The sequence below is a fragment of the Colletotrichum navitas genome (genome assembly GCF_030913465.1).
Source record: "Colletotrichum navitas strain CBS 125086 chromosome Unknown LY79scaffold_8, whole genome shotgun sequence".
Lineage (NCBI taxonomy): Eukaryota > Fungi > Ascomycota > Sordariomycetes > Glomerellales > Glomerellaceae > Colletotrichum > Colletotrichum navitas.
Window position 1 is genome coordinate 358,726 of NW_026850554.1, and position 23,348 is coordinate 382,073.

The 23,348-nt window shown below is 55.4% G+C and overlaps 7 protein-coding genes and 1 pseudogene across 8 annotated transcripts; 3 read left to right on the plus strand and 5 right to left on the minus strand.

Moving 5' to 3' along the window:
* Positions 1-170: 170 nt before the first annotated feature.
* LY79DRAFT_t47 lies at positions 171-240 on the minus strand (annotated as a pseudogene). The gene has a single exon. The product of its transcript is annotated as a tRNA-OTHER (tRNA).
* On the minus strand, positions 180-4,002 carry LY79DRAFT_541515 (tuberous sclerosis 1). The gene is made up of 4 exons (XM_060556937.1): positions 3,810-4,002; positions 3,139-3,679; positions 733-3,082; positions 180-645 (listed from the first exon to the last, which is right to left on the minus strand). The coding sequence occupies exons 1-4, from the start codon at positions 3,821-3,823 to the stop codon at positions 569-571; spliced, it is 2,982 nt and encodes a 993-aa protein (XP_060418179.1). The 5' UTR covers positions 3,824-4,002; the 3' UTR covers positions 180-568.
* Positions 4,003-4,881: 879 nt separating this feature from the next.
* LY79DRAFT_507819 (class I glutamine amidotransferase-like protein) lies at positions 4,882-5,930 on the plus strand (the record flags this gene model as incomplete). Its single annotated transcript, XM_060553865.1, has 3 exons — positions 4,882-5,017; positions 5,134-5,635; positions 5,699-5,930. The coding sequence occupies 3 exons, from the start codon at positions 4,882-4,884 to the stop codon at positions 5,928-5,930; spliced, it is 870 nt and encodes a 289-aa protein (XP_060418180.1).
* A 1,066-nt stretch (positions 5,931-6,996) lies between these two features.
* On the plus strand, positions 6,997-7,909 carry LY79DRAFT_541519 (ribosomal protein L23). The gene is made up of 2 exons (XM_060556938.1): positions 6,997-7,147; positions 7,259-7,909. The coding sequence occupies exons 1-2, from the start codon at positions 7,074-7,076 to the stop codon at positions 7,779-7,781; spliced, it is 597 nt and encodes a 198-aa protein (XP_060418181.1). The 5' UTR covers positions 6,997-7,073; the 3' UTR covers positions 7,782-7,909.
* A 6-nt stretch (positions 7,910-7,915) lies between these two features.
* LY79DRAFT_541521 (MT-A70-domain-containing protein) lies at positions 7,916-9,338 on the minus strand. Its single transcript, XM_060556939.1, has one exon. It carries the CDS (start codon positions 9,094-9,096, stop codon positions 7,933-7,935), a length of 1,164 nt encoding a protein of 387 aa, XP_060418182.1. The 5' UTR covers positions 9,097-9,338; the 3' UTR covers positions 7,916-7,932.
* Positions 9,339-11,079: 1,741 nt separating this feature from the next.
* Positions 11,080-12,957, plus strand: LY79DRAFT_507975 (lysophospholipase catalytic domain-containing protein; the record flags this gene model as incomplete). Its single annotated transcript, XM_060553879.1, has 1 exon — positions 11,080-12,957. One exon carries the CDS (start codon positions 11,080-11,082, stop codon positions 12,955-12,957), a length of 1,878 nt encoding a protein of 625 aa, XP_060418183.1.
* Positions 12,958-13,922: 965 nt separating this feature from the next.
* On the minus strand, positions 13,923-15,811 carry LY79DRAFT_666692 (uncharacterized protein; the record flags this gene model as incomplete). Its single annotated transcript, XM_060563264.1, has 3 exons — positions 13,923-14,517; positions 14,570-15,204; positions 15,281-15,811. The coding sequence occupies 3 exons, from the start codon at positions 15,809-15,811 to the stop codon at positions 13,923-13,925; spliced, it is 1,761 nt and encodes a 586-aa protein (XP_060418184.1).
* A 717-nt stretch (positions 15,812-16,528) lies between these two features.
* On the minus strand, positions 16,529-17,475 carry LY79DRAFT_541526 (uncharacterized protein). Its single transcript, XM_060556940.1, has 2 exons — positions 17,383-17,475; positions 16,529-17,326 (listed from the first exon to the last, which is right to left on the minus strand). Coding segments are annotated over exons 1-2 (573 nt in total). The 5' UTR covers positions 17,384-17,475; the 3' UTR covers positions 16,529-16,754.
* Positions 17,476-23,348: the final 5,873 nt, after the last annotated feature.

Consider the following 23,348-nt stretch of genomic DNA (forward strand, 5'->3'; position numbering starts at 1 on the left):
AAGAACGGCGGCGCGGGGATCGGTCAGAGTGTTTTGTTTGTATTTCTTTTATTTAAAAAATTACAAAGAGAAGGCGCTTCAATCGCGGACGGGAATTGAGCCCGACGTGGCTGGTATCGAGTTAGTGACAATGTCCAGACGTTCGTTTGTAGACGAACTCTGACAGGGCGTGCGCTTACGGGTCGAACCCACAACCTTGAGATTAAGAGTCTCACGCTCTACCGATTGAGCTAGCCGGGCAGGCTTTTTTGTTGTCTGGTTGGTGACGATGCGCGCGCGGATGAGGGTCTATGGAGAGCTTGCGGGTCGCGCGAGCCTGGGCGAAGGGGCGAGGGAGGTAGCACGGGGTGAGAGAGTTGCGGGTTTCCTGTTGGTAGCTTTGAATTCCTCATACAATCATCGGTCAACGCAGTCTCTCTACGTTATGGTCCTCTACAGCATGCTGCGACATGACGAATGCAGAAAAGCGCCGTATCACCAGGCATTGGGCATCTCTTCTTCTCGCGATGCATCTCGTACTCGAAACACGATACCGATCCAGCATGCACCGTCCATTTTGTTTGCTCCTTCACATGTATCCGCGGATGCCCCGAATCATTCCGGACTTCTTGCCCTTTTCGTCTTTTCGTCGGTTTTGAACTCCGCCTGAATGAAGAAAAGAAACCAAGGCTCTTGGTTAGTTGATCCACCAAAAGCCATCACTGAACCGAATTCGTGCTGTTGCTGACTCACCTCTACCGTGATATTTCGCTTCTGCCGTCGCCAATGATGGGCTGGCCGATGCGCCATCGTCCAAATCCAGCGGGCTGGACGGCACTGGCGCCAGATGCCCCAGGCCCGCCGGCACCGGCGTCGCCGGCTTGGACATAATGGGCGGTGTCGCATTGTACGTCATGAAATCGTTGTCGGACAAGACCCTGTGCAAGCCCGAGTGGCTTCCCCGCGTCGTGGCGGGACTGGTTGAGTGCATTGAGCCCTCACCGTCGCCATCCATGCGGAAGACCAAGTCACCTCGTCCATGCGAGTTGGACGATCCAATCGAGAATCGGTTCTCCTCGACCTGCGACTGAAGTACCGTGTACTTCCTCATCAGACTCGTATACTGCTTCTGCAGCTCGGCCTGCTTCGCCCGGCTCGCTGCAAGGGCACTCTCGACAGCCGCCTTGGTCTCGGCGGTTCGTTTACTGTAGAGCCCGGTGTGCGCTTCGAGGAGCTTCGCGTTCAGCACGCCGATCTGGGTCTGGAAAAGCTTCTTGGTCTTTTGGAGCTCCTCCTCGCGAGCCTGAAGCTGCAAGCCAAGCATCTTTGCTCGGTTTTCTGCTTCCGTCGCAGACGTGATCGCCGCCTGCCTCTCTCCCTCATTAGCTTGGAGATTCCTTTCCGAGATCGACAGGCGCTCCACATCGGCCTTCAGCCGATCATTCTCGGCGGCGTTGATCTCAATGGATTGCATGGTCTGCTTTGAATTGAGCTCCTTGACCTCGGCGTCGCATACCAGCTTCTTCAGTTTCTCGCACTCTTCTCTTGCACTCTGGAGCTCCTGCTTCAACGATTGGATTTCCGTCTTGGTCTTCCTCGATTCCTCACGCAGCGTTCTCAGTTTTGCGGATAAGTCGGACTCCCACTTCTTCGCCAGTGTACGGCTCTTCTCCGACTCCTGTCTGATCTGCATTTCCGCCTTCTTTGAATCTTCCAACCGCTTTCTCAATGTTCGGTTGGTCAGGATGAGATTCTGGGTCTCAGCCTCGCTTGCCGCTTCCCTAACCTGCCTTCGCCGCAACTCACCGATATGTGCCATGTGTTGCTGCTTGAGATACCTCTCAAAATTCAGGTCATTGTGCAGGAGGAGGATCTGCCGCTGCAAATGCGCGATCTGAGATTGGCCATCGGAAACAGACATAGGGGCTGAAACAGCCGGTAGAGGAGGGGGGACATAGCTATTAGACTTCTCTGCCGCGGATTCTTGATGGCTCAGTGCGAGTGACGGGACACTGTCGTTCGCCAGTGACTGATGGAGTTCTGACTTGATGACCTTATTCGAGTGCAACATGTCCTGCAACTGTGTATGAGAGGGCGATCTAATGAGCTGCGGGGGTAGGGTCGGGCTGTCAGCTACTATATCGGCCTTGGGGGCTTCGAGTGAGGTCCTATGTGAAGGTTGACTAGACAGTGAGCTCTGGCGTTGGCTAGTAGCATGGGCATGGCTGTTCGCTCCCTCGTCATGTTCTGGATTTTGCGTGGTTTTCCAGCTCTCTGCCCCAGGTTCCGAACTGGAGCCACTGAGCAAGGCAGGCCCGAGACCATCCTGATCTGATTCGTCGCTCAGCAGAGAGTTGTGTGCCTCAGTGGCCTGTCCATGGCCCTGGTCGACAGTTGCAAAGGTTTCGGGGGAAAAACGTAGCGCCATGCATTCAGCCACGACTTCTGCGGGCTCACTTGTCATCCAACGTCCGAAGTCGGTCTTTTCGGAGTCGATCGTCAGAGTGTAGAAGTTGGGATGCAGAAGGTGGCTCTGCCTGTAGCGTTCAGACTTATGCCGTATTTCGGTTGGTTGGACTTCAAGCTCGTCCGGATTGACTGCATTTGCATGTCGAAGATATCGCTGTGGTTTCCGGATGTAGTCCATGAAGTTGATAGGATATAAGCCGTAGAGAATGGTGAAGTAGTTGGCCAAGTGGGGAATCTCGATATCGTCGGCCTCTGGGGGAGAATGGCAGGTCTCCCACCTTGACGGCAATGCGAGACTCTTCTGCTCGCTTTCATCCGATGTGGGCTCAATGGTTCCAGTCCACTCGCTATCCCAGAATAGTAACCGTGCATATATGTTGAACAGAGTCGGGAGATGCGGCACCAACGAACTTGGCATATGCGGCAATATCATAATCAAAGCGGTGATTGTCACGGAAATGACGGCTGCTGATGTGTCTTGCTGTAAGCATCGCATCAAGTTGTTGAACAGCGGCGTCTGCAGTATCAGGTGTAGGTGCGGTGGCTGACTTTGAATGAATTCGCAAAGCAGTCTGGAGACTCTCGCTCGGAATTCACTCCGCACGAAGCACGTATCCAATGTGGAGAGGAAATCCTTTCATATCGTCAGACAACCAGTCGCAACAACGCTTAGCACATGGTTAGACATACTTTGGGCTTCTTCTTGCCGTATGTGATCAAAGCCTGACGTAGCGTGCGCTCGCTGGATTGCGCACTCAAGTCGCTCTCGGACTGAATTTTGTGGTATCTTTCCAACCATGCCAGCAGTAGCCGTTTGGCAAACGGATTGGTGCCGGGTTCGGCACTTGAGTCGTCGTCTTCAGGTGTTCCTAACATCAAAACTTCCAATGTTGCCAAGTTTGACTCTTCCATCAAATCCTTCTCCCGGGTGATATTCTCTAGGACAGGGTTGTGAAGCATTTCCCACCACTTGAGCAAGCGGGCGGGCGCGCGGATCGCAGGTACCAGAAGGCGGAAGATATGTAGAAAAGGGGCATATTTGGCCGGCGCGTCCTTGATTTGCTTCTCCCAGGTGCTGAGGAGCTCATCCTGCAGTCGTTCGGCGCTCGAATCATCGTATTTTTCGTGCTTGTTCAGGTAGGCATCGATAACCTCGGCGACGTCGTCGGGCAGCGGGAGGGAAGGTGAGACGAAGAAGGACGCCAGTACCTTAGACAGGTCCTTGAGTGACCTATGCAGCGTGGCGTCAGTCAACCGTATGTCTTATCGCGAGGGTTGCGGTAGGGTTGGAAAAAGCCGCCAGAATGAATATCGCGCACCGCATGAGGCAGCAGCGCATACTAGGAAATCTGGCTACTTACGCTGATAACGCCATTTTGTTACCGAAGAGTATTCATCGAGACTTGCGGTGCTTAGGTCTGTAACGGAAAGTGAGGCGAGGTCCGTCTGTTGGCGTGGGTGGAAGTCGATATCATGCAACTGTCAGGCAACGGAATCTGCTGATGCAAGGTACAAGCTTTGTCAGAGGACCCTCTCTGGTAGTTTACAAGATGGCGAATGGCCAAAATTGGGTCACTTGAAACTAAATAGGTAGGTACCGGGGTACTTATGGAGGGGTACAGCAGAAGACCACCATGCGGCAGGCCCGGCCGACGCGGGCCAGACATCGTAGGCTGGACAGCACTCTATTGGGCTCGCTTAGCCCTCTTTTGCGGGTCCTACGCTGCGTCGACGGGATACTTGCATCTCGGTGGTTTGTCTGCCCTGCAGGTGTGTACCGGGACCCACCAGTGACCTCACGGGTAGAACGCTCGTCGTCTAACCCCGCAATCCGCGAAAGTGCGCCATGCACCATGGGCCACTGATGCACCCGACCCCAGAAAACGTACGGGAGATAGTGGGGCCATTGGACCACTTGAAGCTGTTGTGGGCTGTGGCCTTGTCCAGAAACGCACCTGATCGGTCGCCGACAGACAGTGACCTGAGCTGAGGGGCTGCTTAGGGTGCTTTGAAGCTGGCCAGCTGCGCAGATCCGAAGGGGGGATGCTGGAGGGATATGCCGTGAGGTGAGGTACCTGAACGTCCACCTCAAGGTGATGCGTGAGGAGGTAGACAAGTTGGAAGACAGGTAAAGGAGGCAGAGACCGAGAGATCGGGCGGCGTTCCAACCCCTCCTTTGTCCAGATGACTCGACCCTTATTACTTCCCTCCCCTCCCTCTTTTCGTCCAAATAGTTCTGAGCTGTCTTCTTCTCCTTCTCTTCCATCACCACCAACAAGCTTGACACTTTCCAAACAACCCACATCCAATCCCTAGCATCGACCTTCGAGGGCTTCTCTTCTCGGTCTTAATTACTCCAATTACTCCAACAGCATCTACACGCTGTATTACTTCATCTTCCCCCCTTGAACCACATCACGAACAGTCGTTAAGATGGCAAACAAGAGCTCTGCAGTGGCGGACGAGCCCATTGAGGTTCTGTTCGCCCTGCAACCCAACTTTGATCTTCTTGACATGGCAGGCCCAATGGAGGCCCTGACCACCGCCCTTCATGACCAGAAGAACCCGAGTGCGTACCCAGATCTACCTGGCAAGGAGCTCCTCAATCAAACCGCTTCCCCACCCCAATCTGCCACTACCCCCCCTCACGCAGCAGTGCTAACCAGTGATCCCAACCGCGCGCAGGTTCCAAGGCCTTCGAGTGTACCATCGCGGCTGCAGAGCCTAAGGTCGTCTCCGATTGCGGCGTCACCATTGGCACCCAGATCTCCTTCAAAGACGCCTACGAGCGTCTCAATGACTTTGACGTTCTCGTCATCGTCGGCGGCGACAGCGAGACCGTACTAAAGAGTAATGCCGAACCCCTCCCCCTCATCCAGGCCTTCTCCGAGCTGCAGCAGAATGACCCCACCCACGAACGCACCCTTCTCTCCGTCTGCACGGGTGCTCTCTTCCTTGCCAAGCAAGGAGTCCTCGCCGGCCTGTCGGCTACTACCCACTCGGACTACATTACCAAGTTCGAGATCCTTTGCAGTGAGGCCGCTACCCGTAACCTTACGGAGCGAACCGACGTGATAGACGATGCCCGATACGTCGTCAACAACCTGCGCTTCGACCTCGGAGACGAGGACGAGAACCCGTATGTTCGCCGCAAGTCCGACTCTGGCCGCAGACCTTCCAATGCCCGGTACGTGATACAAGCATTCATCTTCACGCCATGGTTACAGTCAAGGCTAACAGCAACAAATAGAAAGGGCAGCATGTCCTTCAAGAGCTCCGGCCGCCGCGAGTCCATCACTCGCCGCGCCGCTATGCGCCTCGGTGGCCTCCGTGTCATCACGGCGTCTGGAGTCAGCGCTGGTGTGGATGCAGCTTTGTATCTCATCAGCGCTCTTGTCGATGATGCGTCGGCTGAGGAGGTCGCTCGCAAGATGAACTGGACCTGGAGCAAGGGCATTGTCGTTGACGGCCTGGACGTCTGAGCGAGACGTCATTTAGCCATGACGGATGGATGGTAAAAGTCCATCATGTTTCATGAATATCTGTAAGAAGGACGGGAAAAGCCTTCCAGATATGTACGGGATATTGGCATCTTCATGTTGCTAGCATTGATGTGTTTATTAGTCGCAATCCAAACTATCTAAAGACCTTTTCTGCACCCAATGACATGAAGCTGGAACAATGCCAACCGAGTTCCATGTCTCACGCGTGTTGGACATGTTCTCAGGATCGTGCGAAAGCGGTTATGTACGCAGCATAGGCCTTTTGGCTACAATCAAAATTTTCCTCGAACCCAAAAATGCCCTAGCCTCCAACCCCCCTCATAAACCAGTGGAGATTTAGCTCTGCTCAGGCTTGTGGGAGGCCTTACATAACCAAGCCCATCCGGTCTTGGACTCTGGGGTTGCAGCTTGACGGGCAAGGCAATCCCTTGATCAGCGCTCTCGTTTCCGTATTTGGTCGGTCTGCTGGTTTGTTTTTGGTGAAAACATTGGACAGGCGAGCGTTCCACGAAGCCATGTCTCAGCCGATACCCCTGTCTCCAGATGAATGTACGATGTATCAACATTGAAATATTTGCCCATCGTTGTCGTCCTCCCGGCAATCAACGACATGTCCTTCCCTGCATATCCGAGTTACGTTGATGACAATGGAAGTATCCCAGTTGGACCCAGCTTAGACTCGAAATGCTCAGAAGGCAGGACGGCGAGCGCCTGACTCATGATCCAGCTTCTGTTCTGGTGCATGTACTCGCCCGATTGATTCTTGTACGGAGATTCGTTAAAACTGTTCGCAATTTCAAGCGACGTTCAACACCAAAAATTATCCCGCAGTCCTTCGGACCGCAAGTCAAGGGATGTCTCCTGGGCACTATACTGTAAAGCCGCTGTATCTGTTCCGGAGCCGGGCGAATCGTGTGGAGGTTTGACTTTCGGCACCCGGGCCCACCAAGTACGCGGCCCCGGTCTCCACTCACGCAACGTAGTGCGCGGAAATACGTGAGCCCGAATGGGCCAATCAGCAAACTGCAATCGGTGGTCTGGGCCTTTGGGGGAACTTTTTGGATTTCTCGCGAGTCGCAGCAGCAGCTCCTCGATCCAGCGCAGCAGACCACCGACGACAAGATGGCGGAAGCATTGACAAAGGCGGTAGTCCGCCAAGCACCCAACTTCAAGCTGGGAACGAAGCAAGTCTTCCTGTACGTTACGCCTCGACCCCGATCCGAGAGAAAGAAAAACTCTGCCCATCGCGCCCTGCCACGCACGCATCTCCAGGCCGCAAGAAAACGCTGACCTCCCTTCCCTCCTAGGCCGAACCATGTCGTCACCCTCATCCGCAAAGACCGCGCGCCGGCGAACTGGGCGACCTTCAACGTGCCCCTGACCTTCACAAAGTTCGACCTGCGCGACTACCTCTGGAACCTGTACGGCGTGGAGGTGACGGCGGTGCGGTCGTGGGTGAAGCAGTCGCCCATCGAGCGCAAGGGCGCCTCGGCCGGCTACTACCGCCCGCAGAGCCAGAAGTTCATGACGGTGCAGATGACCAAGGCCTTTGTGTGGCCCAGCCCGCCCGGCGACCTCGAGCCGTGGAACAAGAAGCTGTGGGACGCGCGCGAGGCGACGTCGCAGAAGCAGGCCCGCGAGGACGTCGCCCGGCAGCTCGGCAAGCTGCCGTACCCGAGCAAGGACAAGGAGAGCGCCGAGCGCAAGAAGCTGCGCCGCGAGGCGGCCTTGCTGATGGAAGGCAAGAAGGACTTCAAGAGTGACGTACAGTTGGACAGCAAGTGGGACCAGATCGTCAAGGCATCCAAGGGGAAGAAAAACTCATCATAAGGCAGAGCGAGGTTACTGGAGGAGGGGGCGGGGAGGGGGCAAACGGATGACGGGGGTTGTTACGTGTACAAAATCCAGGAGAGCACTTTGTTAACATGCAGGTTGCATGTTTTGTACAACACACGAAAGGTTGTCATGAGATATAGACATGTCAATTGGTATTGGTATCGCCAAGCTCGCTTTTCTCCGGCCCAGTCCGCAGCTCTGGCTTCGGACACGCGATCCAGTGTCGGGACTCTTGAAAACGGAGCACCTCGTTGCCCCATCCCCACCAGCCCGCCGTCAGGTTGCGCGCGAATACCTCGAGGCCCAGGTACCCCCGGGGCAGCTGGTCGTCGAACAAGTGACGGAGGTTTGGTTTCCGAGAGTGCACGTCGGGCACCGCGGCGATCACCCTCTGCGGCACCCTGCGGTTGTCCCCTCTTCTCCTGGCTACGATGAGCCTCTCCCACGGCTTCCTCCAGACGGACCCGGGGTCGAGCACGGGCTCTCCCCGGGTGGTGATCTTGACCCAGACCCATTCGGCGGCGACCTCGAGGCCCCAGCTAGCGAGAACGCCCCTGGGCGAGGTGAGCAGGTCTACCAGAGTGGCTTTGTTAGTTACCCAGATAGCAACGAGGCCGCCCTCGGCGAGATGGCCGGCAACAGGGATTTGGTCCAGAAGCGCCCGGGTCTCCTTGAGACCGTAGGCGGTGGAGTAGCCGCCAGTCTTCCTCCTCGCGGACTTGTTCGGCCAAGGGGGGTCCAGGACGATAAGATCAAACCTGGGCGCGGTCGAGAGGAACGCCTCTCTAGTCTCTTGGATCGAGCCGCTCAGGTAGGCAGACTCTTCTGGAATAAAGTGCGCCGCTGCCGTTGCCGCAGTCGCAGACGTATCCTGCCCGGCATCTTGGCATGCGGAATGATCCTGCAGGTTCTTCTTGCTGCACTCGCTGCCGCTGCTAGCGCTGCTTCTCCCGCCGCCACCGGTCACCCGGGGGAGGCAGAACGGCGCGCTGTAGCCTTTCTCTAGCGTGTCGAGGGCGCTCCCCACAGCCGCCTCGATCATGAGGCCCGCAAGTTGGCTCGCCGGCGTCTGGTTGTTGGTCAGGGGGTCCCGGGGTTCCGGCACACAAAAGGGCGTGGTGATGGGGTCGGCCGAGAGGAGCCGTCTTTGGGGTCCTGCTGTATCAGCACGGCGATCCAGCAAAAACTGGCTTTCCTCCAGAGATGCGGGGATATCGATGAGAACTACGGAGCGGTCCTCATTTTGGAATAAGATACTCCTCGGCGAAAAGCATGCCGGTGAGGGCTGCGATAGAGGCCTAGACGTCATGGCTGAGAAGTCGAGAAGTTGTTTCTTCACCTATTGCGCCAACGTGCCTTTATGTGTGGCTCTAGCTGTGTGGCGTTGAGCGTGGCGCAGGTCAACCACGAGTAGGTCAACCACGAGCAGGTCATCCTATTGGGTACCTAGATATTAGTTCGGTTGCCGCCGATCGGTCCCAGGCACGATTCTTGGCACTGGCGGTTGTATATGAAGTCGAGCATGTCCAGCTACAGAATGTTGTGCAGGGAATTCCATGTTGCATTACGGAGAGTATCGCAGGCTAAATATCTGCTGTAGTCGGCGTGTCACCGTCACACATCGTCACTAGTTAGATCGAGACATGCAACGGCAAGGGAAAGAGAGTGACAGCAGCTCGAGCACAAGCACATGCACAGACGTAGTATTGGCACAAGCACAGGCACGAGACGGACAAGCTGAGACAGCGCAGAAGACGAAAGGTTCCCCTCTGTCTCACAAAAGGGCTCAGAGTGTAACCGGCTGCCCCGGCTGTCCCGGCAGTGCGGCGCTTGACCTCAATGCTCACCCTCCGCGGTGTTTCTCTCACACTCTCTTTCTCTATTAGTCTCTCACTTTCTCTCTAATTCCCCTCCCTTTTTCTGGTCCCAGTTTTTCACAGGGTTGGTATCGTTGTTGTCTCCTTGCCTCAACCGGACAAGTTCCAAATCATCCCCGACGACCTTAAGTTTCGCCGTCTCGCCTTTCACGTTCGTACTCGGGGTTCGCACACCTATTCCAACTTACGGCTTAGGCCTTGGCGTGGCTTTCTGACCGCTCCCTCTTCCAGAAAAAAAAAAGGCAGCAGCCCATTCCAGTAGTGGTTGGCACAAGCTCGTATACGCGTATACCAAGAGCTCTTGGGACCCCAAGCTCACATCATCACTAGCCCAGCCGGGCGATCCGGACGCTTCCATTCGTCCCAAAGCCACAATTTCCGCGTCCCCATCTCAGCCATTCGCCCGCCTGCCTAGCTGCCCAGACACTCAGAAACGCCCAGCCTGGGCTGTATGAGCCTTCATCCCCCTCTCATTCGCCAACCACTTTCAATACTCTGACCGTCCACAGGGTAAGATATCGAACATCATCCAACCCCCTCTTCAGACCCCGAACTGATTCCACCACCAGTCTCCGCTGATCTGCCCTGCAGGGCATGCCGTCGGGGGGTAGGCTGTAGGTCTTACGAATACACTCTGCCACCTCTCTCGCTGGATGGCGCATCTACTAAGCTCCAAAACTCCAATTGCCCTTCCTTCGCTCGCGCAGATCACGACGGAAAACACTCGCTAAATCTCAAACTCATCCCATCCTTACCCCTAGTCAACTGACAACTCACACCAATTATCCACCCACCCACCCGGCCACGCTACACCAATACCCCGTCCATCGAGTCGCATCGGCCTGCAAGGGGGCTCTGCGGCGGGAAGAGCAAAGGCCCCGACGTCCTTGATGGGAAAGAGGCAGCGCTCGCAAATATTCCGTCAATTTCTCACATCAGACGTCATAACCCAGCCAGACACCAGCGTGGAAACCTTCTTTTTTGTTTAGCGCGACGGGTCCGCGAGGAAAGCCGAAGACTTCTAGCCCCCGTTAAGCTGACTTAAGTCAGGCCATCGCCGCACAGCCGCTGGGCAATGCTCGCAGGGTAGTCAGATCGCTCGAGTCTATTGTTATTAGTGGCGTCCTTCGCCGCTCTTCTCTGCCGCCCCTGCCGTCCAACTTTTCATTCAGTCGAGGGCTCAGGGTTATCCTTATATGTTCCATACCCAATCTCCCCCCACCCCCTACTGAGCACCCTGATTTACATTTCTGTTCCCATCCTCACAACATACCCCTCCGACTTTTTTTTCTTCCCCCAATCGCTCTGGACCAAGTCCCAAAAAGGGTAGCTTGATACGCACCATGCTGCTCCCATCCCTGCTGGCAGTAGCTGCCGCCGTCGCCCCGGTGTGGGCGGCCGATCCCGTGAAGCCAATGGCGGCCGGCATCGTCATGGAGGCTCTGGACCCCCGCGCCCTCCCCAATTCCCCCTCGGGAAGCTACGCCCCGGCAATTGTCGACTGCCCGGCCGCCCGTCCCACAATTCGCTCCGCGTCGTCCTTGTCGCCCAACGAGACGGCATGGTTGACCCGCCGCCGCAGCGCCACAGTCGAACCCATGCGCGACTTCCTCACTCGCGCCGGCATCCCCAACTTCGACGCCGGCGCCTACATTGACCGCCTCAGCTCCTCGCCGTCCCAGCTGCCCAACGTTGCCATCGCGATATCAGGAGGTGGGTACCGCGCCCTCATGAACGGCGCCGGCTTCCTGGCGGCCGCGGACAGCCGCACGCCCAACTCGACGTCCGCTGGCGGCATCGGCGGCCTCCTCCAGTCCGCCACCTACCTCGCCGGTCTGTCCGGCGGCGGCTGGCTTGTCGGCTCCATCTTCACCAACAATTTCTCCTCCGTGGTCGACCTGCAGCGCGGCTCTCCAGGCTCAGCCGTCTGGAAATTCGACCGTTCAATCTTCTCTGGCCCCCGGGAGCGCGGCATCTCCATCGTCAACACAGCCGAGTACTGGAGGGATATCCTCCGCCAGGTGGAAACTAAAGAACAGGGCTTCGAGGTCTCCATTACAGACTACTGGGGCCGCGCCCTCTCATACCAGCTCATCAATGCTACCGACGGCGGCCCAGCCTACACCTTCTCCTCCATCGCCGAGTCGTCCGACTTCCAGGCCGGCGCCCAGCCGTTTCCCATCCTGGTCGCTGACGGCCGCACCCCTGGCGAGCGCATCATCTCGCTCAACGCCACCGTTTACGAGTTCAACCCCTTCGAGCTCGGCACCTGGGACAACACGGCCTTCGGCTTCGCGCCCCTCGCCTACCTTGCTTCTAACTTCTCCGCCGGCCGCATCGCCGATAACGGGTCCTGCGTCCGCGGCTTCGACCAGGCCGGCTTCGTCATGGGCACCTCGTCCAGCCTCTTCAACCAGTTCCTGCTCCAGAACATGTCCACGACTGGCCTCCCCGATTTCATCCAGAGCGCCCTCACGAGTATCCTTAACCTCCTTGACCAGGACAACAACGATATCGCGCAGTATGCGCCGAACCCATTCTTCGGCTGGAACCCCCGCACCAACATCAACGCCAACCAATCCCAGCTTACCCTTGTCGACGGCGGCGAGGACCTCCAGAATATCCCCTTTCACCCGCTGATCCAGCCCAACCGCGCCGTCGACGTTATCTTCGCTGTCGACTCCTCAGCTGACACAAACTTTCACTGGCCTAACGGCACCGCCATCCGCGCCACCTACGACCGCGTCTCAGAGCCCATCGCCAACGGCACCCTTTTCCCGCCCGTACCTGATGCTAACACCTTCATCAACCTCGGCCTTAATCGCCGTCCGGCCTTCTTCGGCTGCGACGCCTCCAACTTCACCCTCCGCAGCGGCCAGCGCGCGCCGCCCCTTGTCGTATACATTCCCAATGCGCCCTATGTCGCCCACTCCAACGTGTCCACCTTCGACCCTAGCTACAGCCTCGACCAGCGCGACGCCATCATCCAGAACGGCTACGACGCGGCCACCCAGGGCAACGCCACCCTCGACGCCGAATGGCCCGTCTGCGTCGCCTGCGCCATCCTCTCGCGCAACATGGCCCGTGAACGTCAACCCGTGCCCGCGGCGTGCACCACTTGCTTCCAGCGGTACTGCTGGAACGGCACACTCGACACACGCGACGTCGCCGAGTACGAACCCGGCTTCGCCATCGGCAACGTCGAATCCAACAGCCCCGCGGCGAGGGCGGACATCAGCCTGGTCGCGAGCATCATGGGCGCGGCGGCGGTGGCTGTGGCGCATGCTTTCTGAGGTCTGTGAAAGCAGGTATGAAGAAATAGTAAAATGCGCAGATGGGGAGGGGGTGGTTCTTCTTGATTTATTTAACGGCCTCTTTCTTGTATGTATACCGCGGACACGGCCCAGAGACGGCTCTCTTATATCGGATTTCATGGTGGTTTGCATTGTCACTCCTTGGGAATAGGAAATAGGAAAAGGGACACTGGAATAGGAGTGGGTTAGCATTTGGATGACAGCATAGTGCATGGTAGGGCGTGCAACCAGAGAGAGAGAGAGAGAGAGAGAGAGAGAGAGAGAGAGAGAGAGAGGGAAGTGTGGGGGAGAGGGCTTCTCCAGAGGTAGTCTTTCGAAAAAGCGAGCTTGGGATATCCACTTATGCAAAGAATTCTCTTCAAAAAAATCGACCAAATGGCATCCGCATTGACTCTTCAGCCTGCGATGCATGCATTGCCCCATGAGGCCTCCCTTTCCATGAATTCCGCGCTGGAAAAAAAAAAAGCCACCCCCCGATATCAGAGTCGAAACGTTCTCAAGGTTTCCCAAAAATCAGTCAGTAAAATGAAATATAAACGGAGGAGAATGCCGGTTGTGTTTGTTGGGTATGGACTCTGTATGGATCTGTAAATTTTGACTCTCCAACTCCGCCCGACCTTTCGCCCTCCCCCAAGCCTGACGAGAGGGATGAATGATGCGGTTGTGTCATGAAAAAAAAAAAAAAAATTCGTTAACGCATGAAAAGCCAGCCCTTTGACGGGCTGGGTAGAGAAGAGGTGTTTGGGCTGTATGCGGAGGCGAGGAGACGAGGAGAGAGCAGGAGTAGTGCCTGCAATCTCGATGGCGGAACACTCATTGCCCGTCGTCACTCGCTGCCTAGTTTCCCCTCGAGATGCCCCTTTTCGGAAAATACCTCCTTACAAAGAACCCAGGAGATTTGGTAAAACGTATAAAATGGCGACTCTTTAAAGCCGGCGAAAGGGCTATCTCGACGGCCGGAAAGGACCGTCAACCCTCACATCCTTGATTCCCTCTGGCATCATCCTCAACCACTCGGTCCAGTTATCTATGTCCATGGGTTCGTCGCCTATGCGGAAAGACAGGACAAGCTGCTGGCCCTCGGTACCGAACGGCAAGCTCGTCCTCAAGGGGCCGATGTTTAGTGGGGCAAGGAGGATCGAGGGTAGTCGAGCGTTTCCGGACATCTGCATATGGAGCGGCGAGGGAAAGCTTGTGATAGTTTCCTTTTCAGGATTCCTGTCTTGGACGAGGGATGGATAGTTGGACAGCAGCTTCGAGTGGAGCTCTGCCGCGGAGAAGGGGCTCGTGAAGCGTTGCGAAGCGCGAGTCTTGAGGTGTTCGGTGAGCACCTTTGTGAAGGTGCAGCGGTCCAGGGCATCGAAGTGTTCCTCGGAAACGGCTGCGGCAATAAGTTCCAAAACACCCTGCTGGCGGTGCATCTTCGAAGACGGGAAGAAGGCGGCGTCCATGACGATTAGAGTATCCGAGCAAGCCTCCTCCAATACCTGTTGGATGCCGCTCCATCGGATCGTTTCGGCCTTATCCTTATCCTTGGAGCTGGGGTAAGGTCAGTTTGCAGGCGCCTAACAATCCCGCGCACGCAACTCACCTGGCAAGTACCATCTCCCGGTTCCCGTCCAGGTAGGAGTGGCCATTGTAGTAGACAATCTTCAAGACGTCCCGTTGGTCGCGGTCCTCCACGAAATCGGTGATCTTCCGCGAAAGCCATCTCCACGGGCTCTTGCAGGCCTCCGAGGCAGACGGGATTGTGGTGATGGAAAACGTATACCGGTAATACTGGTCAAAAACCTCTCCCAGATCCTTGACGGAGCTTCCGACAGTAAAGTCAGGGTCGTCTTGCCAGTACAGCAGTAGAGCCTGTGCGCTGGAGTAGCGGCTGCGGCTGGGCGTGGAAAGGATCCTTGAGACGTTCGTCTGCAGATCCGACTTTAGACTTTCGATACCCGGCAACATTGGCGGCTTGTCGAGCCTGGGGCCGGTCGGGAGTGGTGTGCGAATGCGGGATTCGCTCAGTCGGTGCTGTCCTGGGGGCGTTGGAGAGTCTATATCCATCTCCTGAGGGTCATGCGCGTACATCGACTTCACGTTGTTCATGACAGGAGCAGGACTGAGCGGACGCTGCGCCGACATGGACGGGGCGATGTCCTGGATCGTTGGGCTATGAGACCTGTGATATTTCCTAACAGCATCCTCCCATGTCATGTTATGATGGCTGGGATGGCACTTGACGAGGGCAGAACAGTCAGCAGGGGTGAGCACCTTTGGAGACACGGCTGGGTTGGAGATCGAGGCGACATACTGCAACTCTCCTTCGACGGCAGTCGTTACAGGCGCCAAGCTTCCTGATGAGCGCGGCTTTCTCTCTCTGTTGCTGGGACAAAGGACCGGTTCGCCTCCTGCTCGCGCGGACCCGGTTAGAGACGTCGGAGCCATCCTTGACATGGAATATGGATGTTAGGTTAGGAGAGGTGTCGGCACTGTACGATGTGTTGCTTGTGTCCGCGGACATATTGGTGGCTGCGGAGGCCGCAGTGGCCTGAGTTGAGATGGACGAATTGGTGTCCTTTCTCAGAGGAGGAGAAGCCGACTGGCCGGGGGTGGGAGGAGGTTGCTGCGAAGACTGGCGCTGTTGAGGAGTAACCTGCTGGTGCTGCTGCTGCTCTTGTGGCTGCTGTTGAAGTGACGGCTGTACGTGCTGTTGGACTGGAGAGTGCTGAGACTGGGGCAATTCATGTTGCGACATGGAGGGCGAGCCGGTTTGGGGCCTGTTGCCAGAATCCTCACTGCCGTTTTTCGGAGGTGCCTCCAGCAGACTCGGAGCCGGATGCATGCTTGCAAGTATGTTGTCTAAATCCCTTTGTCACAACAGCAACTACCCTTGACCCATCCTCGATGTGAAAGCGTTATATGTGTGTGTGGCAAAAAAGGTATGATGACGAGAAGAGAGTGTGTGGTAAGCAAAAGAGCCCTGCGCCTTTTCCTCTTTCTCGCTCTTCACTTTTTGCTCCGAGTGGCTGTCGCGCGTTTTCTCTGAAGTCGGAGCAGATTGTGTGAGCAGAGCCCCACCGAGATTCACCGACGCGAGCAACGTGCGAGCAGAGAAAAGTGAGGGGTAAAAGAAACGGGCCCTTTCTGCGGGGAGCAGCTAGACAGAAGAATGCGCCGAAGGCTGGGGAGAGCAATTGAGACCCGGGAGCCGGGCAGAAACACCGCAGGGACGGACGGTCGAGGATCAATCAAAGTAAAAAAGAAATCAAAAAGAACAAAGGAAGTGATATTTGGTTTCCAATCCACCGTCCCAATTCGAGGTGTGTGAAGATGGGAGGATGAAGGCCGAGGCCAAAGGTGCACGAATTAAAAAAAAAATAAGGTCGGTGCACAGAGCACCGGGGAGGGAAAGAGGGAAGAAAGCACGGGCCAGGCCCCCTGGTAGGTATAGCACCTCTGTATATACCTAGGTACCTACCTAGTGTACGGCAAAAGGGTGGTGTTTGTACCTAAATAAGGTCGGGTGAGCGGCGATGGAGGTATCGATTGTGGTGGTGATGGTGGTGACTGACCCTGGTGGTACAGGTACTTCTCAAAACTTATGGTTTCGATGGGGTGTGTGTGTGTGTGTGTGCGTGTATTTGCGGGCGTGTGCGAGTGCGATGGAGGAGGAGCATGCAAGGTGAGGACGGAAGGTACTTCTGGAAAAGTACCGATCAGTCTAGGCCGGCCTGGGATGTCACACCCAGATGGACGGGGAGGGAAGAAGGAAAAGAGGACGAGGGTTAGGATATGTCTGTGTGTAGGTGTAGGTGTGTGTGTGTGTTCTCCCAGTCCAGGAACGCAGTATGAACAAGACGGGAAGGTGGTGGCACGATGGATAGCCGGTGATTGCTAGTCAAGATGATCGATATACCTAGCCTTTCTCTCTTTCTGATCGCAGCATATATCAAAAACTGGGGCTTGAGAAAACAGACAGATGAATGTGTGACCAGATCAGGGCCACTTCTGTGTGTCGAAAAAAGAGGTGAGAACCACCTAGTGGCAGGGATCGTGGATGTTGTGGGTTTCGGGTCGAGAGAGTGGGATGGCTTGGGTTTCGGTGCTGAGTGAGTGGGTGATCTGAGTGAGGGTTGTGACTTTTGTCGGGCGGGTCTACCTAGGTAAACTAGTCTGGGCTTTGGATCCGAGCCTGGGATTCTGGTCTGATGTTTTCTGTGCTGATGGGACGTTTGTATCTTTTGATATCCCGATTTCCGATCCGGGCCAAGATACAGCTGCTTGTTGCTTATTGCCAATGCTTGCCAAGGGCTGAACAGGAATCGCCGCACAGTAACTGGAACTGACTTTCGGGTCACTGTGTAATCCAGTTATGTCGGTGGTGGACGAGGGTCGTGGATGTTAGTGGCTCACTTTACCTCCCTTGACCTTGTGTCAGTTTATAGCATCATGTTTTCTTCTTTAGGTACACAAGTGTTTTCTACCTCGAGTGTACTTTCCACACCTTCCCCATAAAGACTCGATGCAAGATGAGCGCGATCTCGCAAACAGGCTGATGGAACGACGCTTGGGGAGAAGAAGAAGAAGAAAAAGAAAAAAAAGTTTTGGAGGCCGGGCAGGACACCCCGATACAACCACGAGGGCAAAAGTCGTCGGGTAGAGGAAGTGGACGGGCGACACAGCCCAGTCGGCCGACCTTACGAAATGTTCTACCTAATCGTCTATTTCTGTTGTTGGCCTGTGTTCATACCCACCCACGACAACGTCTCAACAGCATGGCAACTGCCAATAGAATACATTGCCCAAGTACGCATGCCCAAACCCCCAAAATGTGAAGTCAGCTTTGACACTCCGGCTGCACACTGCACCTCGGAAAGGAAGCCGCACCCGCACTTGCTCTGTAGAGCTCTTCTGATCTACCATTGCACCGTGGCTTTCCTCTTCCTGTTTACGTGGCCTGCCCCCCTAGACCATGATGAACCATGCCATGCGCTGCATTTGGGCGAGGTACGGATACACGCACGTTGGACACCTCGCTACGACTACTCAGGCTTTGCGGAGCGCTTGACCCGGCACCGATTTATTTTATTTTTCCAACCCTTGAAGGGGAAGGAGGGGAAAACAGCACCTTGGCCTGTGAGAGCAGGGGGGGGGGGGGGGGGGGGACGGACCACTAGCATGTCATGTCATGTCAAGACTCAAAAGGAAGGGGTCCAGGGGCTGGTGACCTTCCTGTCCTTCCTGTCCTTCCTCCACATGCCCACACTCGACCGCACGCACGCACTAGATTCTGCAAAATGTGGGTAGGCGAGGGGCAGCGAATGTGGGACGAAGCTGAAGGTGGGTTAGGTGCGATAATTACTGAGTGATTGAGTGCGCGAGTGAGTGGTGAGTGGTAAGTGTGGGATGGCGGGGCCAGAGAGACCTTCCCCCATCCATATCCAAGGTATATCGTCATGTCTTTTTGGCAGGGGAGTGACTTGCTCCGACGGTGAAAGCAGCTTCCTCCCATTCGCAGTCTGAGGCTGGCAGGTGAAGAAAAGGGAAAGCACGACGGCTGTTCTTGCCGCCCAACCGCTGCTCCTAGCTCCTAGCTCCTAGCTCCTTGCACCTAGCTCCTAACTACCTAGCTCCTGCCTCTTTGCTCTGCGCCTTCTTATTTTGCTCCTGCTTCCTCGCTGTCCTTGATGTATCCCTCTCCTCTAAAGCGCCTCCCACCCCCCGCGATCCACTTTGAGATCTAGACGAGATGCTTGAATCAAGGGAAAATTATGGAGGCGTCTCCCCCCCGTTCAGGCCAACACGGCAACGACCGTCTCCAAACTAAAACGAGCAAGCCAAGCCAGCCCCAAAACCTACAGCACCCACCCTCTGCTACAATACAGAGCTGCATGGGATCGGGGATATACGGATAAGTATCTGGCCTCGTCGCGGACACATTGACACTCGCTCACGCACATATGGATATCATCGCCAAAAGGAGGGGATTTAACAGGCTGTCAGACAGTCACGCAGGATGCACCAGTCTCTCTCCACCCACCCAAGCAACCATCAGCGTGGTCAAGAAGGCCCAGCCCGCCAGATGAAGCCCACGGCCCGGCCGACGATCTTCAACAGCCCACTAGGAACGCTCACCGACCAGAGGTGGTGTGAACGTCTGGTCTCCGTGTCTCTCGGCTGAGGGGCATCTCAGCCATATCCCGTCCACTAGGCACGTGTGTGGCTTCACCACGGACAAGAGCGGGAAACGGATGGCCACTGATGCGAATTAGAAACTCGATCTCTTGGACCGGGCACATCTACCATCTCATCGCGTCCTGTCACGTCGTGTCAAATCACGCCACGCTCGTAACGTCTCGTCACGTCACTTTGCCTTAACCTGTCAACGAGAGCCGCTCAGAACTAAGTGTCTGTGTCTTGTCTGCCCGACCGGATCGAAGGATCAGTTCACCGGATCCATTTGGGCAAGGCAAGTTGCGACGAGGCAGCAGACGATGGGAGCGCCTTCGACGACGACCTCATGCCGATGATGGCCCTGGCCAAAGAAAGACATGTCATGCGCACCACGTGGACCCTGTCCCCTTCGCTTTGCGCTGCACTGCGCCGCACCTCCTCATCCTATGGCCTCGTCCTGCCCGCCCCCTCCTTGTTCTTCCGCCCACCGGATAACGGGATCGGGTAGCTGAGTCGCCGCTCTTCCACCTTCGGGCTGCGACCCTGACAACTGCCCTTCAATTCTCGAGTTCCAATGAAACGTTCGGAATACCTCGGTCCCCAGAGTCGAGAGCCAATTGTAAGATGCATCTGACAATTGACCGTATTTCAAGTCAGACATCAACGGCCTAATGCACCGAAACGAACATAACTGGTTCGTTCCACGCCCGAAGGCCAATGACCCGAGCATCAACTCGAGGATCAAACTCATGTCGCAACGACCCATTAGGCCAAGTGAGTGCATAGTCGCGCTTCAAGTTACCCTTCACACGAAGCTAGGCGCCCATATCTTTCCCTATCTCGCGTCCCAATCTCAGCCCGTTCACCTTCGGTATCCGCCCTCATGGTAGGCTGGCTGCTTTGAGCCGGTCACAACCACCATTTCCCTGCCGCCCCACGATGCAATTAGCAAATTGCTGCGACCGCCCACCGCCCTCTCTCTCCGATCCTCTCTCTGCTTCTGTTTCGGCCAATGACGCCGGTGCCCTCACCGGGATATACCGCCAGCCTCACCGCAACTCTCTTTCCGATAGGTCTCCGCTCACCCCCACACTAGCAAACCTAGTCTTTGTTTATTCTGGCCAGAACCACGAATCACCATCCGCCCTCAATCCCGCTGCATCTGCGCTTCCCCTCGAACAAGATGAAGCTCGCAACGTTTTGCTGCATGCCTTGTCATGGGTTTCTCCTTTTGTGGCCATGCAATGCAACCACCCCAAGACCGAACATGCTTTCCCACGTCTGGCATGCTTGTGACAAAGGTCACGTATTAAAAACTGGCATGTACATCGGGTCGGGTCACGGTCCGGGTTGGGGATTTGGACTGAGCTGGCGTTATCGTAATCTGGTGCCGACTGACGAAGCACCTGCCTCGAGTTGCATAGTGGCTATGTCTCCTTCATAGGCGTGCCAAACAACGATGCAACTTCAGTCGATTCCTTCGTCAAAGGGCCAACATCAAGAGCATCCCCACTTCGACGAAATGTCTGGTCTTCATTCCTCTGGGTCCTCTTGCCGAGTTGGCGACCTGGCACCATTAATGTGTGTCCACCATTAGCGGCATATGCACGTCACGCACCCACTGGTGGGATTTGCGCCTCAGATAGCTGTTGCACCGGCTGTTTTTGTCAGCTTGCAGGCTGTGTAGAGGGAGAACAACAGCAAAACCAACTGCTGAGCGTCTTGTCGGTATGCGTCTTCTGTCGCTCCAGGCTTTCGGTTTCGCCATCCTGCCCCATCAAAAGAGGAGCGCTCAACCGCAATGAAGTCAGTACATGATACTCACATCTGACCGAACCACTTCTATTGGCGGCGCCTGAAGGGGTAGGAGAAAAAGAGGGTGGCGGGAACGGACACCGGATGTCACGTCTCTCCCTGTCGGGTCCCGGTGAGCCCAAGGGACCCCACCCTTCCGGGCTTGTCACATCTCGGTCTGCATTCCTCCGGCCACTGACAATGCGGCCGGCAACAGGACAACGACTCTCACTGGCTGGATCGTCATATGTCTGCCCAATTCCAAACTCTGGGGTTCCAAAAGAGGAGCGACGGTCTCAAATTCCGCACGGTGAAGGAACGGCGTGATAGGAGGTGATGGCTCCATGCAGCAGCCAGTGGGGTCAACTGGATTGGCTAGCACTGGCATGGCACTTTGCCGTTTTAGGACTGGGTCGGGAATCTCCCGCCGACCGATGCCGCTTCAGCGAGATGTGACAGTGAGCAGCAACGCGGACGCAAACGGCCTCTGGGTCGGTCGGTGCCCGGCGTCTAGACAACGCGATGGACCAGCTCAGAGGCCTCAGTCACACGACACGCCTCTTGTGGGGTATCTTGTTTCTTAAAGGCAAGTCGAAACCTCGGCAGTCGCTGCAAACCGGATGGGGGCTTCTTCGACAACTGCTCGACGTGCATTAGTAGATGTGGAGATCGTATTGTCATGGGGTCGGTGAAGGGCAATTGCTCTACTGGCGGGTAGGTTTGCGGCTCAAACTCACATGACCGAGCTATCTCCAAGCTCATCACGTAGCGTCTCCTTCACCTGTGTTGGGTTTGCCGTAGAGCGGACGCCACCCTCCCAACATTCAATCACGAGCAAGGGTGAGCCCTTCGGCGGCTTGTGATACTTAACGGCCTGCATGTCCCGGTCTCGGCAATATCCAAGTCGGTTGCCTGTGAAATTCGTCCCCAACCATTTTGCTCAGTTTTCATCACCGCGCTTAGGTAACAAGTTGTGTGAGTCTGATAAGGGCGTTGTTTGACTTTAGCTTAGTTAACGTTTTGCTCCAGCATCGCTTTTCGGATTGCGCGTAAAGGCCAAGGTGCGGCGAGCTAAATGTCACTTATTATGAGATACATGGAAAGGGAAAAAAAACATTCAATATGAAAAACCATTCCTTCTATGAAATTATTGTTGTGCTCTTATGACGGCAAGTCAAGGCCTTCTCAAGCCTTGACTCGATCAATATCCATCACCTGAGAAACAGATAACGGGAGTACGCTTCAAGCAGTGACCTGGCTACGACCGAGACTAGGCAAGCTGGCTGACGGAGTTGAGGAGAAGAGTTATGCTCCCGGCCTCTTGTTCTCGCTGACGTGAATAGTACCCAAAACCGTTATCGGCCGTCTTGGTAGAAAAAGGCGTTCTCTCCGTCCCGTCCTGTGCTCAGAGTTATGCTGGCAACTGTTTGCATTGCCTTCCATTGAAGAACCCCAGGCGGACAAGACTCCACGTTTGTGGCGACTCGATGCCTCTACCTCTCAACCTCATTGCACGCGAGATAGAAATGCGTGTCGCTTCTGCAGCGACCACTGAGCGCGTTGTTAATCACTCGGTCGTGCTGGTCTAGAAGAGTAACGTCCTCCACACTTTGATTATAGACAACGGCACACGATGTACGCTGTCACGACCCTAAACAAAGCCATGGCGATTCTGTCACGGAGCGTGACACTGACAATACTTCCCAAGAGTACAAACAGGTTGCTCATCGAATTCTAAACAGCCACAAATCTACTAAAAACGTAAATGGCGATTGTAGTATGTGGAAGTCTGTACTATGTAAAGTTACGGGCTGTCAAAGTCAAGGAACCTAGGAATCCGGAAAGTCCCCATGAGATACCCCGAAGCCAATAGAGTGTATCAACAGGTTATATGTATCACTTCATGGCGACAGGTGTTGCGCTGCCACGGCCAAGTCCCTGTTACAACCGCGCAGCTTGGGAGGATTCTAACAGGAAATGGTGTCTTCCAGTAGTCGAGCCGCGCGTGACGAAATGCAAAACTGGCACCGAAGCTGGGATCCCGCTTGCTGTGTCAGTCATCAGCTTTGCCCTTTTCCACGGCCGAGGCATAACAGAATGCTGCTGCCACCTTGCCTGCTGACAGTCTTTCTGTCACGTAACAAAACAATACCGTTAGTTACGTGGGCAGTAATAGTAGCTTATATATCGTGACACACCCCCCAGATTTAACCTAGAAAGTCAGATCTGAACACACTTTTGATGAAAACCTAGTTAGGTACATCTCGCTAATCATAGGTGGTGAAGATCTATAGACTTTAGTAGGATTTTTAACTAGGGGACCCTAATAGGAATTAAACCCACAGTGCTTAAGATCTATAGCTAGTTACTGCACTTAAATTAACATATATACTATTGTAGTATACTGGCAG